Here is a 16,340-nt window from a genome sequence, read left to right on the forward strand (position 1 = left end):
GCAGTCACCCAGGCGCCCCGGCAGCCGGCCCTCTCCTGTTGCTCTGGAATCTCATGAATTGCGAACTGGTCAGATCACCGGTGTTCTGCACTAGGGCTGCTCTGTCCTCCACACAGAGCTGATCTTCTCAGTAAGTCCCCCGGAATTTCCCCAACCAGATCCGGCCTGCTTTCCTATGTGTTCCCAGCAGAGCCCCTGGCCTGAGGCTCCCCTCCCACACCCACACAGCGGCCACAGGCTGCTCGGAGAGTGCCCGCCTACATAGCCTGCAACTTCTACCTATCTTCGGGGACCTTAAGCCTGGGAGGACTGTTCTTTGTGAGCCCACAGTCCTCTCTCAACAGGAGTCAGGAGGTCTTTAGAACGATAAACAAGCCCCTCCTCCTTGCGGAGGATTAGCTACTCACTTTTTAAGGAGAACAAGTTTATAGAAAAGGAGAGGGAGCCTCTGGCGGCTGACTCCCTTTCCTCTCTCTCCAGAAAGGTTTCATTAGACCCAGCTGACTCCTGCCTGACAGCGGTAGAAAGATGGAGAAAGGGCTCTTCCTGACATTTTTGTTTTACCCACAATTTCACTGCATGTGATTGAGCTAACCAGAGTCTCAGCTGAGGTCGTGGGCAGTGTCTTATAAGTACAAGATACTTCTTTAAATCCCAAAAGTTTGGCACAGGCTTTTACACGTGGGGATTCAATAAACACACTTAATTTGGTTTGACTGCTTGGGGTGTGGCTAAGCTTAAATATCATAAATTGCTTTTAGCGCTGAAGTGTGTGTGTGTTAGTCTGGGCCAGAGAGAGGCCTACCAGGTATTTAAACCCTAATTCTCCAAAATGAAAAGAGAGGAAATCCTGCTCCCCCTTCAGTGCTCCTGCCCCCCTTTTCTCGGGCTCTCTCCAATTCTCGAACTTGACCACCATAGAGCTGGGGGACCTTGAATAGGTCCCCACACTTCCTAGAACCTTGCGTACCTGGCACTGAATCAGGCAGCTTCAGCAAGAAGATCTTAAGGCCCCTCGCAACTCTGCCATCCCGGAATGCCAGGATGCGGCTGCCCAAGCCGCGGGGAGCAGAAGCAGAGTGTGGAGTCAGTGGTTAGGGGTGGGAAAAAAGAAATAGGAGCTGTGAAGGAAAAAAGCCCGGGAGACAAAGGTGCTCTTTGCCTCTACTTTGGTCTTCGCCAGGACGATGGCATCTTGCCACGTGCCCCATGAGGCCCAGTTGATGCCTGCACATGTGAGCCGCCCTGTCCTTTCCCTCATTCATCCACGAGTGCACGCCGTGTTCCAGGTGCTGCTCGGAATGGGTCATCCGTAGACTGCTGAGCTTGTGAGCAGCGTCTTCTAAGTGGGGTAAGATGGAATAGCTCCTCGTGCAGTTTACAGAATAGAAGAAAAGCAGTTGTTTGACAACAGAAAAAGGAAACCACTCAATTATGGGTCAAGTGTGTATCGGTTACTCTAATACTATATAACAAGTACTCCCTCCTTTTTGGGATCAGAGATGGATTCCCAGAGGAAGTGACCTAGGGGTGAATCCCTCAGTGCCTGTGTCATTCCCGGAAGGTCTCTCCACCTCTCGATTCTCCCCACTATGCTTGATCCTGATGGATGTTGTAAAGCACCAAGTTTTTACCCTTGTTTCCTTGATGGAGGCTTTACAGTGGCCTCCTCGTATGCAAATGTGAATCGAGACTTAGTCTCCCTTTGGAGCCTCTTCTAGGCTATTACACCCAGGACTAGCTGCTGCCTTCTGGTGCCCAGAATGCCCCCAGAGGCATCCCCGACCCCTTCCCTGACCCCTTCTGAGTACCCAGGAAAGGGATCAGGACCTGAGCCTTAGCATTTAAAAGTTGCCTATCCCTGGGCTACCCTTGGATCAGATCTGACATGCACATTTTCTGTTGCAAACTGCAAACTGCAGACGGTTTCAATCCTGAAACTGTTACAGAAAAAGTGAGAATGAAAGTTAGAAACTTTTAAAGCAAAAGAGATCTGTGATATCTGTCTCCTCGAACTCTGGACATTGAGGGCATCTAAATGGTACACCAGCATTTTCTTCACTAGTTGTCTGGATCCTTTATCTATTCCGACTACTTCCTCCTCCAAGAAGGCGCCTGGAAATCTGACAGTAGTTCTTTGTGCCATCTTCATTACTGATCAGTAATCCTAGGTATACCTGGTGAAAATCATGTGTAAAGGCAGGGGTATAATAGTTGTGAGTGAGGGAGAAGAGGGAGCACATTCTGGTAATTGCAAAATCTAGTCTCTGAATGAAAGCTGGTTCCTTATAGTAGACATACAGAGAATAGGAGGTCATTTTTGAGCTGCAGAGCCTCAAGATAAAAGCTTGAATATCATCATCCCTAGCTGTTTCAATAAACCACCGATTGCTACTAATTTTTGCCTGATTTTACATGAAGGATAATCCATTACCTGTAAAGGTAAAGATGAAGTCTGTCTGCCGGAGTACATCTTTTGTTGGGATCTGTCTGATTCATAGAAGAAGTTGGGAAGCGGAACATGTTAGTCTCCAAAATACTCTACATCGTATACTTCAACTGTGTTTCTTGGGACCCCAAAACAGAAACTCCCAGAAATTAGGATATCTTGCTTTGCATCATAAAATAACATCCAGAATTCTAGATGATACAGCAGAGATTTGTGTCCCTTTTTGAGCGATTTATTCTGTTTGAAGTTCCAGGAAAGTTGTGGGATGGTGCATTTCAGTAGGAGGAAGGAGAAGGCAAAGGCGCAAGTGGTGGTCTTCACAAAACCTTGATGGGACTAGAGAAAGTAGTGTTGGGGCAAGGACCACAAAGACCCAGATAGCCCTGCTATGGACCTTGGTCTTTGCAAGGGAGAAACACAATCAGATCTGTGTTTTTGAAATCTCATTCTGGCAGCTGGCAGTGAGATAGATTGGGTAGACTCTGATTCCTAAAAACCCCAACGATGTCATCCCTCTGCCACCTGCCCAATCCCTTCAAGTTCAGTTGCCCCAAGAGCTCCTCCCAAATTATTTTAACAAAATTCTTTTTTTTTTTTTTAAAGATTTTATTTATTTATTTGACAGGCAGAGAGGCAGGCAGAGAGAGAGGAGGAAGCAGGCTCCCAGCCAAGCAGAGAGCCCGATGTGGGGCTCGATCCCAGGACCCTGGGATCATGATCTGAGCCAAAGGCAGAGGCTTTAACCCACTGAGCCACCCAGGTGCCCCCCCTTAACAAAATTCTTAAAGAGGATCTCTCTCTGAATTTCTCTAAGAGTAAACCTGAGAATTTGCAGGGAAATCGCCGGAAGTCTCTACTTCTGTGAAGCCGCCGAAGGGCTTTTGCCTGCTGATATGTGAGAACCTCCAGAGCCTGGTCTCCTGGCAGCCCTCCTTGCCTGTCTCAACCGTTGGGAGTGAGCATCTCTTCAACCTCTGGGTCCCGTGATAAATTCTGTGTCTGTAGATGCCTGATGCAGAGTCTTAGCATATGAACACCCAAGAGATTTTTAAGTGCTAACAAAATGGGTGAGATTTGGTGATTTTTTTTTTTCTTTTGCTCAGCTATATTTTTACATTTGCCGTACTTGGATAATAATCATTTTTTTTAAAGTTAAAGAAAATAAGTCTAATGAGCACCTAGTATTTGCAAGCACTGAGCAAACTCATGTAAGAAATGGGTTGCCCCAAAAGGGTTACATACCGCAGGGAAGTGCTCTTGTTTTCGGCAGGAAAGAGAGGCTTTATAACAACAGGAAGCACTGGGAGGCTGAGGAACCCAGGCTTCCAAGCAGAGCTGTTCTGGAAACAATGGCTGCCTGTGGCTCAGGAATATTGGGCAGGAAATGAAAGGATGCTGGGACAGGGGGTGCAGCGGGGAGCTGATAAGCACTACCTGGTTGTTCTTCGCGTGGACTTACAGGGCCAACGATGAAGTTGTTTTTTCTAAATGCTCCTCATCTTTCATCAGCAAATTTGATTTTAGAAAAACAGAAATGAAAAGAACCCAGGGTGCCATAGGTCTGGAAACCATTAGGAAGCTGAGCCTCCTGGGAAACCAGAAGCTACAATGAGCAAGAGAAGGTATTTCTCACCCTCAGGGCAAGGTCGCCTCAGGCAGGGGTGGGGTGGGGCCTTCAGATGGACTCACACCATTTCAAGCTAAGTCCCTGGAGGCCTCCCCACATCCGTAATAATAAAAATAGCATTGAGCTAATAGGAGTTCAGTTATACCAAGGGAGATATGTATAAACCTTCTGAGATTGACCTTTGTATCTATTTAACACAAATTTCCATAAATACGGGAGACGTTCCTACAAGTAGGAAACAAAAACACAAGTTAAAAAAAACAAAAAACAAAAAACAAACGCTACCACTTTGCCCTGGAAGAACTAGGTAGAAACCAGCACGGGTGAGAACTTGAACACTGCGGGTAGAAGCCAAGGCTGTCTTCAATCTCAAGCCCAACTTCATGCAGAAAGTTCATGCCCGGGGATGTTAGACCTGGAGGGAACATTAGCCGTCATCTAGATCCAAAACTTGTTCTTGGTACCGATGAAAGTCTGAGGCTAGGAGTGCCTTCCCCCACCCCCCACCACCGGAAGATATACAGCTGATTCTTGTGGCTTTAACTGATAAGAACCCAGCCCCTAGGGGCGCCTGGGTGGCTCAGTTGGTTGGGTGACTGCCTTCAGCTCAGGTCATGATCCTAGGATCCTGGGATCAAGTCCCGCATCGGGCTCTCTGCTCCTTGGAGAGTCTGCTTCTCCCTCTGACTTTCTCCCCTCTCATGCTCTCTCTCTCAAATAAATAAAAAATTAAAAATTAAAAAAAAAAAAAAAAAAGAACCCAGCCCCTAGTACCTGTGGGAGAATTCAAAAGGAACAGTTACTCTACTCAAAAGTCTGAAATCTGGTATTTGGGGGTCAGGATGAAAACTCAGCTTTCTTAACTCATTGTTTTACATCCTTGTCCATCATCAGGTTGCTCTTGGACAGGAAATCACCTTTGCTTCCTGCTGCTTTCTGGTCTTCCCCGTGCCTGGGCTATGCCTCAGTTTCCCTAGTTTGGAGGTCATATTTATAAAATGTCCTGGAAAGTGCATGAACTTTGATCTTGAACAGGCTTGTAATGACACCCTGTCTTTGCCACTAGCTGTTCAACCATGGGCAAATCATCCAACCACCTAGCATCTGAGTTGCCCATCTATAAAATAGGAATAGGTATGCCTTCAAGACAGGGTTGTGAGAATTAAATCATTAAGCATGATACTCCACATAGCATTTGATGAGCGCATCCCATGACCACCCACTAGGCATGCAAAAAAGAAAAAAAAAATGTCAGCTGGATACACTCAGCTGAGGGAAGAAAGTTGCATTATCCTTGTTCTTAAGATGATTGGTGTTAGTGAAGCATACTACTCAAGAAACAGGTTTACTTTCCCTGTTTATCTTTTGTTAACCTGCTCGGCACTATCCCCTCTCCCAACCTGGGACTCTCCCTGAAGGCATATGAGTTCATCTTCTTTACATGTGACCAAGGTGGAGCCTCTATCCATGGCATCCCTAGAAGCAGGGGGCAAGGAGGGGGCGTGCTGGTCCAGGAACTAAAACCTTGATCAGGTGACCGAGGCTGACTGTGCCCTTCATGCAGTTAAATTGAGGATTTGAATGATTTGTTGGCAATGGAAAGGGAAGTGGTGCTCACAAGCTGGGGTGTGACTAGAAGGTCAGCCCCCATGGAGTGGGTGATGCCTGCCCCACAAATAGCCTGGGAACAAAGTCAGACAGTAGGAAGGATGAGTGTTTAAAAAGTCTACAAATGACATACAGCCCAGAAGCCTCCATTTTCAGCAATGGGACAAGGTCCTTCTGTACTATTCCTTGGTGCAAGGTAAACCGGGCCAGCTAAGCCCAGGGCCATGGAGGGGCTCCTGGGAGGCTTGTTTTCCCTGAATACAGCCTCATCCTGTCCCACCCCTTTTCTCTACTCAGTACTGTCCTTCCTTGAGGCCAGAGCCTCCTCCCACCTCCACCTCACCGCCAGCCCCTCTGAGGCTGTTTCCACTTGCCCACTAACTCGCTGATGATGTGGAGTCCCAGATATTTCCCTGCCCTCAACCAGCCTTTTACCTCTGAGTCAGAAAGGCACTAGAGAAATTTCAGAAATCAGCTAAAAAAGAGTGAGCCTTCTCCTTCTCCCCTTCTCTTTCATCCTCAACAAAGCATAAAGGGTCCTCCCCACTAACCTCCATTTTTTTCTTTTTGGAGCAATAGGTTTGGGATAAGTCTTTCCCCTCATAGTATCTCCTCCCCCTGCCCAGCTTTCTCAAAGGGCTTGGCAGGAAGAATTCAATGGTTAGCCCTGATGAGGCAGCTGAGAAGAGTCTGTCCCCCGAACTGCTGGGATAGGACATCCTCCTACAGGCAACAGGGAGCCACTGAATGTTCAAGAGGAAGGGAGCTTTACCATCCAGTTAGTGTTTTAGAAAGATTTGTCTGGCAGTGGAGACCAAAATGGAACAAAATCTTCTGGGCTGCCATTAGAAACTCCCCCAGTTTATCTGAACGCTTTTCCACCAGACTGGTCTAGTCAGCATTCCTGGAATTCACCACATTGTTTCTTGCTTTCCCACCTTGTTTATACCATTCCCTGCACCAAAAAGTGGGTGGCATTTATTAAGTGCTTATTATATGCTGGACGCTTAACCAAGCGTTCCGCATGTCTTATACTATACATTATATACATTACCTCACGTTGTATCGTATCGCATCACAGCATCTCTCATCACCCCCTCAAACCAGCGTCAAGACCTCTTATAGCCTAGCCTGGATTGGTCCATCTTTATTCACTTATGCCCCACAGGTGAGCCCTTTGGGGTGAGGATCCTGTCCCAGAAGCCTCTAGTGTGGCCCCCCTGTACCGTCAGGACCCTACAAATGCACACAATCTCCTCTTTTGGTCAGCACCCCAAAGCCCTGGCTTACCTCCCTCACCGTGTGTAATCTCTTTAGAAGGACTTCTATCACATTTTTTGTGCCTCTCTAGAGCCCTTAACATAGTTTGCTTGATATTTTCATATAGGCCAGGTTACTTAACACCTTTGAGCTTCAGCTTCCTTGTTTATCAAGAGGGATGAATACGTCCCCCATAAGGTGGTTGTGCCTTGGGTGCAAACAGTGGATGAAAGTGTAGAGCTCAGGGGCTGCCTGGGTGGCTCAGTGGGTTAAGCCTCTGCCTTCAGCTCAGGTCATGATCTCAGGGTCCTGGGATGGAGTCCCACTTCGGGCTCTCTGCTAGGCAGGGAGCCTGCTTCCTCCTCTCTCTCTGCCTGCCTCTCTGCCTACTTGTGATCTCTCTCTCTGTCAAATAAATAAAATCTTAAAAAAAAAAAAAAGAAAGAAAGTGTAGAGCTCAGAGATCAGCATAAAGAAGGTGCACAGTGAGTTCCATTCTTTTCTTTTCTTCCTGAGGACAAAGGTCTTACCTTTTCGTCCTTTGGGCTAGATGGCTTCTCTACATGTTTGACTGAGAATCATTGTCACCGGGAAGGAGGGGGTGCACTGACAACAGCTGGGGTGGGTCAGGGTATGCACCAGAGGGAAGATCTGGACACTTCTACAGGAAAGAGCGGACTTGACTTGGTATCTGAGACCATGAAAGTGGAAAGGGGAGGGGGCTTCAGGATGCAGTCCGCCTTCACGAGCCCAGCTCCGGAATGGAGCTAGTCCTTGGCCATACCAGGCCAGCCGGTTAGGCAAATACCTCTATTTAACAAGGAGTAATTATCTCAGTGGGGTCATCGGAGACGATTTCAACATTTAGAAATTGCCTCACGGACTTCAGAAGGCCCTCTGGCTTCTTTAGTGAAATTTGTTTTTCAAAAACCTAGGTCTTTCTTTAAAAAAACAAAAACAAAAACAAAAACCTATTTCTACATGATCCTTATTACAGAAAACTCAGAAAAGCGAAGTTTAAAATACAACAAAGCAAAAATCATTGGTTTCTACCACCTAGAGGTAACTACTATTAACATTTCAGTGTGTAGAGAGACCATCACTATGTGGTTTTTAGATTTGTTTCTTGCTTCCCAGCTTGTTTATACTACCAGCTTTTTTTGAATTCATTAAAACTTTGTTCTAGTTTTATTGAGATATAATTGACATTACTGTATGAGTTTAAGGTGTACAGAATAATGGTTTGACTTGCATATAGTGTGAAATGATAACAGCAATGTGTTTAGTTAACATCTGTCCTCTCCTATAGCTAGGATTAAAAGAGAAAGCAAAAAGAAAAAAAAATTTCTCTGTAGTGGGCACTCTTAGGATTTACTCTCTTAACAAGTTTCCTACATGTCATATAGCAGCATCAACTGGAGGCATCACGCTGAACGCTATATCCCTTTTTGTCTTGTAACTGGAAGTCTTTTGACCACCTTTCCCCAATTTCCTCTTCCCCTACTTTCTGCGTCTGGTAACTTCAATTCTGATCTCTCTCTCTAGGAGTTTTGTTTTGTTTAGTTTTTTTTTAAGATTCCACAGGTAAGTGGATTCATACAGTATTTGTCCTCGGCTTATTTATTTCACTGGGCATCAAGCTCTCCAGGTCTACCTATGTTGTTGCAAATGGCAGGATTTCCTTCTTTCTTATGGCTGAAAAATATTCCTGAGTGTGTGTGGTGTGTGTGTGTCTGTGTCTGTGTCTGTGTGTATACAATCCACTGATGGACACTTGGGTTGTTTTCATGTCTTGGCTATTGTAAATAATGCTGCTGTGAACAGGCAGATGAAAATATCTTTTTGAAGTTAGTATTTTCATTTCCTTTGGAAATAACCCCAAAAGTGGAATTGCTGGATCCTATGGTAGTTCTGTTTTTTTTTTTTTTTTAAACACTGCATGCTGTTTTCCATAGTGGCTGTACCAATTTGCAATCCCACCAGCAGTGCACAAGTTTCTTTTTTCGCCACGTCCACACACACAAAAATATTTTTTCATGATGGCCATTCTAACAGGCATGAGGCGATGCCTCATTGTGGTGTTGATTGGCATTTCCCTACTGATGACTGGTGTTGAGTATCTTTTCATCTGTCTGTTGGCCTTTCATATGTCTTCTTTGGAGAAATGTCTATTCAGGTCTTTCAACCATTTTTTAATTGAATTTTTTGGTGTTTTGTTTTTTAGTTTATTTATTTTTGTTTCTGTTTTTTTTTTTAAGATTTTATTTATTTATTTGACAGAGCGAGATCACAAGTAGACAGAGAGGCAGGCAGAGAGAGAGAGAGAGGAGAGAGAAAGAGAGAGGGAAGCAGGCTCCCTGCTAGGCAGACCGCCTGATGCGGGACTCGAACCCAGGACCCTGAGATCATGACCTGAGCCGAAGGCAGCGGCTTAACCCACTGAGCCACCCAGGCGCCCCTGTTTTATTTTTTGCTTTTGAGTTATTGTTCTTTGCATACTTCAGATATTAGGCCCTAATCAGATATGTGATTTGCAAATAGTTTTTCCCATTCTGTAGCTTGTCTTTTCACTTGTTGATTATTTCTTTTGCTGTGCAGAAGCTTTTTAGTTTCATGTAGTCCTGCTTGTTTATTTTTGATTAATGTTGTTCGTGCTTTATGTATCATCTCCAAAAATTATTGCCAAGACCCACGTCAAGGAGATTTTTCCCTATGTTTTCTTCTAAGAGTTTCAGGTCTTACATTGAAACTTAATACATTTCAAGTTAATTTTTATAAGTAGTGTAGGATGGGGGTCTGGTTTCATTCTTTTACATGTGAATATCCGATTTTACCAGCACCATTTATTGAAGAAACTGTCTTTTCTCTATTAAGTATTCTTGGCTCTCTTGCCAAATATTAGTTGACTGTACATACTTGGGTTCATTCTAGGCTCTCGCTTCTGTTCCATTGGTCAGTCTGTCTGTATTTATGCTAGTACCATACTGTTCTGGTTATTATCGCTTTACCGAATAGCTGGATGAAAGTAGGCTTGCAGTAAATATTTGTTAAATTTCATTTTTTGTTGTCATTAAATTTCATTTTTCATGACACTTTTTTTCTTATAGTGAGAATTTCCCTCTTATACCCTTAGCCCACCCCTGGGTCCTCCTGTAGGCAGCTAAACTTATAACTTCCTTATGTGTCCTTCCACAAATATTTAATGCATATGCAAATGAATTGCATGTCTATTCTTCTAGTCTCCGTCATGCTTGTCTTCCCCTTGTTTTTTTTGCTCAACAATGTACCTTGGAGACCACTCTCTATCGGTATGTGAAAGTTTTCTTATTCTTTTTAATAACTGTGTAGTATTTAACTAAATGGATGTTCTATATTTATATAAGCAGCCTCCTATTGATGGACAATCTTATACTATTACAAAAATTACTTCAACGAAATAAGCTTGCCTATATGGAAATATCCTAGAATTGAAATAATGAAAATGTTCTGAAATGTGATGGTTGCTTAACCCTGAAATATATTCCAAACCACTTAAGTATATGCTTTGAAAGGGTGAGTTTTACAGCATTTGAATTATATCTGAATATTTTAAAGATGAAAATTAAAAATAAAAAACAAAACTTTCCTCTAAGGAAAACATGTCAAAGCCTGAACATATTTAAAATTTTTGTCTTTAGAAAATTAGAAGGCGGTTAATTTGCTTTTTTAAAAAACAAAGAACATTATACTTATTAAAATTAATACCACACAGGTGTGCCTGGGTGGCTCAGTAGGTTGAGCATCTGACTCTAGGTTTTGGCTCAGATCATGATCTCAGGGTCGTGAGATCAAGCTCTGGTTGTCTCCATGGTCAGGGCAGAGTCTGCTTGAGATCCTGTCCCTCTTCCCCTACCCCTATCCTGAACTCTCTTTTTCTCTCCTTCTCAAATAAATAATTAAATAAAATCTTTTTTAAAAAATAAAAATAAATAAAATCAATACCACACATTTTGAAACTTTTCTTTACACTACACTAGACCAAGAGGAAGAGAGTAGAAGTTACAAGGGGAGAAAGAAGAATCAGAGGGGAAATTGTGGGGGATGGCAACCTCTAGGCAAGTTGAGACTCACAGAGGCTAGAGGGGAGCATGGCACAAATAGCCTGAGTTGCAGGACAGAAAGAAAGAGCAGGAGCTAGCAGAGAGAGAAATTTCCCGGAGCCACTGGACAGCTTTTAGATTCCCCGTGGGTGAAGGGGAGCTAGGAAGTTCTCTGTTGATAGCCAAGAATAATGGAAAAGTAAACGAATTCTTTTCTCCATCTCATGGAAAATAATGCCATAGGGCCACCTTATTCACAGCATAGCAATGCTGCTTAAAGACCTCACTCTCTACCCTGCGCACAGCAACGGAGTCTCAGAGAATTTCTTCCCTGTTCAGGGGCTTGTCTCGCTCACTCTTTTACCTTCCTCCTACAAGTATCAATTCTTCCGCACCCACCCAAGTGGCCCTTGGTCCTTTCTAGCACCTCAGTCAAGATGATGAAACTATCCTTCATTCCTGGAAGTTTCCCTGCCTCCTTCCCAATTCCTACCTCCTGCCTCTCCCCTGCTTTCTCCTACTATAAATTAGTGTGCACTTGCTAATATAAACGGAAGTGTACAGAATGTACATAGTCTGGCTTCTGTCACCCATGCGCTATATCATTCTTTTTTTTATGGCTGACCAGGATTCCACTGTGTGTATACACCATTAGACTTCACTTTCAAGATTAGGAATGCAGGACGCAGAGAGAGGATGAAATCCGATTAGTAGAAGACCTTAACAAAAATCCAGAACAGAGAGAAAAGAGGACCATGTTTTCCTAAAACCCAAATGCGCTTTGAACTATGAAATCCTATGGCCGCCAAGAGCACATCAGTAAGCAAGCCAAACTGCTTGTTGCAATCTCTGTCTCCAGATCTGATGAGATCCTGGCCACAAAGGGAACCAGGGCAGCTTAGCAGACATTACTTCTGGGAGTACTCAGAGAAATGATTTAACTGCAGGCCTTTTCTGCACTATGCCCTTGAAGAGGTTAGGAATTGAGAAAAGAAGTGCGCCATATTATGTATAAGTATCAAATGTCTTTTAGTTGTACCAGGTTGGATCAAATGAGACAAAAGACTTTAAAATATTGTGTCAACCGTAAGGCATAAATCAAAGGCAGAATTTTCTTTTCCACCAGAAACTACTTCAAGATTTTTTTGTGTGCTCATATTTAAAATGTAACACTTGAGATTGCTGATCCAGGAGAAACAAAACAAAAAAGGATCTTCGAGAACCTTCAGTGAAACAGTTCAAAGAAGTTATAACATTATATCATAATCAGCATCTGCGTGGATCTCTGTAGGAGACTTCAAGTTCTTTGGGTCCGTGATAAATCCTACAGAAGTAGCTCTGGGACTCTAGCTAGCCTCACTCCTGCCCATGCCCAAAGTGACAGTGAAAGCTTTCTTTCCATCTATCACCATTCAGCTATTTGGGGTCAAACTTCTACCCTGCCCAGAATCCGAGGGTGTCCCCAATTTGTTTGGGCCCCAGGGACAACTGTAAAGAAATCTGAGATTCTGAGACTGAACTCTTAGTGGCTCCCCACAGCACCCTGCATCAGTATTACCCTCAAATCCTGGCTTCCTAACTGGGGGCCTCAGGTGGGCAGTGTTCCCATCATCTGGGAATTTCTTAAAAAGGCAAATTCTTGACACTCTTCTCCCATTGGGATCCACATGTTAACAAGATCCCAGAGATCACGTTAAAAAGTATGAGAAGCTCCTATTTATAGACTAGTGGTTCTTCAGTTTGAGCACGGATCAGAATCTCCTGCAGGCAGCTGCTGCAGGTGCACCTGAGAACCACGGCTCTGGCTCTAGAGCTAGATGATTACAGAGATTAAGTGGATCCTTTCCCATTTGCTGAGTATGATGGAGAATCCCTACATCTTCCAACTCAGCCTGAGATAAGAATCCAGGAAAGCTAACACTCCTCAGGGACTGGGACTATGGCCTCCTCCCCTGAGTTGTTTTAATATTGCCTCTAGTTTAAACAGAGCTGTGGATGAAAGGTTCTAGGGCCTCGGTATCAAAGGCAGAGTAAATTTATGGCAGAGGCTCCATCCGGGAATGTGTTCTCTCCACCTTTAAAACAAACAGACCCGAGGTGCTTCAGCTAAGAGCTACGGTCCTGGGAGGGCCCCACCTGAGAATGGGATAGGACGGTTGGTGACCCTGCACCACCCCTCCTGGAGAGTGTTTTCTAAAGGTCCTTCAAGTCCAGGGTTTTTGTTTTGAGTCCTTCTTGGGAATGCTCAGAGCTCTTAAGTGCACTTGCGCCCTGCATGGCCCAACAGCCATGTGCCCCGCTACGGAGACACACTGTGGAACACAAGACCAACCACAGCCCCGGGACTCTAAGGCACAGGTTGTACACTGTTGGATCCTGCTGCCTCTGTGCTACGAAGACACACCTAAATGCGTAGAAAAGCAACTTCAGACAAGCAAAATTACCTTCAAGTAGAAATATTTAACCAAAGAAGGACACAAAAGTCATTCCACATAGCAGCGATGCATGTCAGCTGGAAAGAGGTTGATCCATTCTGCCCTAATCACCCATGGGATGGGGGGACACAAATTATTTTCACCAAGATTACATCTCACAAATTATGCACTTAAATCACAAATGGGCTTCAAAGAGAAATAATAACTGTCATTGTAGAATGCTTATTATATGTCAGGATCTGTGCTAAATGTTTACAGTATTACTTCAATCCTGGGTATGAGGTTAATATCACCATTATCCTCATTTTATAGATGTAGAAACTGAGAAACGGGCTTATGACTTATGTATTTGGCTCAAGGTTGCAAAAGCAGTTTGATGTCCAAACCTGTGTTCTTAACCATAGACCAAATGTGGCAGGTTACAAAAACCACAGCTTGGCATGATAGGGAAAGGACTAGCCATTATTGTGTATGACAGGGGTGAAAAAAACAAAACAAAACAAAACAAGAAAACCCAAAACAATTTTTTAAGCAATGGAACTGTTTGTCTACTTATGTATTTATTTATTATTTAGTGACATGAGGTAAGAAACAAAAATCTCACAAAGAACACTGCCTCATAAAACAGATCAAAGTAGATCTAGCTCTTCTGGTAGAAGCCAAGCAGAGGCCCTAGACCCCTTCCTACCCTCACAGCCCCTCCTCCACCACATTCTGCTCCCATCCCGTATTCCCTCGTAGTGGGCGGTACTACCATACAGGTCTCTCGTCTCAATATTTCCAGTCCCGAGTCCAATCCCTGCCCTCTTTCCACCTGGGATAACTACGAAGCTCTTCTCCATTTCCGGTCATGGGAGACCAGGCTAAAACATGAATGTGTCCTGGAGGGGAATGGCCCAGGGGGTGCACAGCCTTTGAAAATGGGTGGAATACTTGAAGTATAACGAGTTTTACTGAGCGTCCGAAGTTTGAGTTAGTAGTTGAATGAAACGGTGGGGGAATTGTTTAGAAAATGTTGTAATAGAAAAAATAATGAGTGTTTCAATTTGCATTTTGCTGGTTAATCATAAAACTGGGCAGTTGAAAAGAAAGAAAGAAAGAAAAGAAAAGAAAAGGAAGAAAGGAAATGTTGTAATGGGGACTCCAGGCAGAGAGTTGTGTCTAAATACCCAGTGTTTACTTCCATAAAAGCCCAGCTCAGCCTGGAATCATGTGCAAGCACCATAAATGTACCTTAAGCATTAATGGACTGGTGTTCCTCTAAGCCTAAGGCATTCATGGATTGGGGGGAGGCAGCACAGTGCTAGCCCAAGCACTGGCTCATAGAGTTCCTATACCCCACCTCCACAACTGAAGACTTCAAGTGCCCAAGGCTTTGGGAGCTCCATAAAAAACCATCGTCCACAGCAGTCTCATGGAGGGACCTCAGGTGATCTCTCCAGGGGCCAAAGGGGCAAGTAATTCACTACTATCTCCATGCCATCCAAAATGCTTGTAGCTGCCATTCTATGGCACTGATCTTGCTGGACCAATCAGGGTCAGCCTTGAGGAGAGATCGGCATATCCAGACATTTCTACCTAGGCAGTAGAAACTTCTGGAGTGGCAGGAATTCAAAAGGCCATGATGATCCCCTTTATGTGGTCCATTCAATCCATGGCTCTTTGACCCATTCATGGTGTTGGCGGAGGGTGGTTCTCACCTTTAAAAAAGCGCTTTAACCTATTATCACCTTTAACCTTTTAGTAGACACCATCAGTCTCTTTTCCTTTGCATCTTTTTAAACGTAGCTAAATTCACAATGTATATTCGAATTTGTGCCTTGTTTTTCTTTTACCGACATATGCATTTTTCCATGTGTTAAATTACTTTTTATAAGCAACAAATAATCTTGAGTGACAAAAGTAAATTTATCCACACCCTCGGTTTCTTCATGTGTAGAATATAGACAGTTGTATCATGCGACAGTCACCTGGAAAGCTTTTAAAGCATAGACTGCTGGGCCCCACCTCCAGAATTTCTGATTCACTGAGTCTGGAGTAGGGCCTGGGAATTTGCATGCCCAAAAAGTTCCCAGGAGATGCTGATGCTGCCAGTCAGAAGACCACACTTGGAGCACCAGTGAAATGAGGAGATCGAGTTGTGGGATTTCCAAGGTCACTGCTGGTTTCAGAACCTAAGTGTTTGCATATTTTTCAAATTCCTTGAAAAAACCCAACCAACTTTTAAAACACATGACTTTTCTAAACTTTAACAAAACCTCATGATTTTTTTTAAACACAAAAGAATATCATCTACCATTGAAAAATAATTGTTTCCACTTGTAACTCACATGCATTCCATACTTGCTTCTCTTTGAAGTTACCTGGATTTTTTAAAGGATATCTTTAAAAGACAGTTAGACTTATAGCTAATGCTTTATTGTTTTTCTTTACGTAGTTCCATATGTATTGAAGAGCTGTGCGGAATTTATAGAGACTCACGGCATTGTGGATGGAATCTATCGGCTTTCAGGAGTCACCTCAAATATACAAAGGCTAAGGTAAGCTGAAAGAATAGCCCCAGAAAGAATTCTCCTGTGATCCTTCCACTGTCGGTACCTCTGTCTGCCAGGGTTGGGAGTATTACAGACCTGAAGGGGTTGAGGGAAGGGTGGCAGAGCAGACTAAGTGCTAAGTTTTCAGATGCCTGCCTATTCTTAATCTAATCAGGAAATCCTCTCCTCTGATGTAATTCTTTCCAACAAAAGCTCCTGACGTTTTTAATCTGTTTCTTTTTAAAAAACTTTTTATTTATATATTTGACAGAGAGAGATCACAAGTAGGCAGAGAAGCAGGCAGAGAGAGGGGGGGAAGCAGACTCCCTGCTGAGCAGAAAGCCCGAT

General features: G+C 43.8%; 1 protein-coding gene across 1 annotated transcript in view; it reads left to right on the forward strand.

Annotated features, from left to right (window-relative positions):
- ARHGAP31 (Rho GTPase activating protein 31) overlaps positions 1-16,340 on the forward strand; it is a 113,811-nt gene that overhangs the window by 46,739 nt on the left and 50,732 nt on the right. Inside the window, exon 2 of the mRNA XM_044251443.1 lies at positions 15,896-15,998. Within this exon, the coding sequence (XP_044107378.1) occupies positions 15,896-15,998 (103 nt within the window). The remainder of the gene's footprint in view (positions 1-15,895; positions 15,999-16,340) is intronic.

The sequence above is a fragment of the Neovison vison genome, chromosome 6 (assembly GCF_020171115.1).
Source record: "Neovison vison isolate M4711 chromosome 6, ASM_NN_V1, whole genome shotgun sequence".
Lineage (NCBI taxonomy): Eukaryota > Metazoa > Chordata > Mammalia > Carnivora > Mustelidae > Neogale > Neogale vison.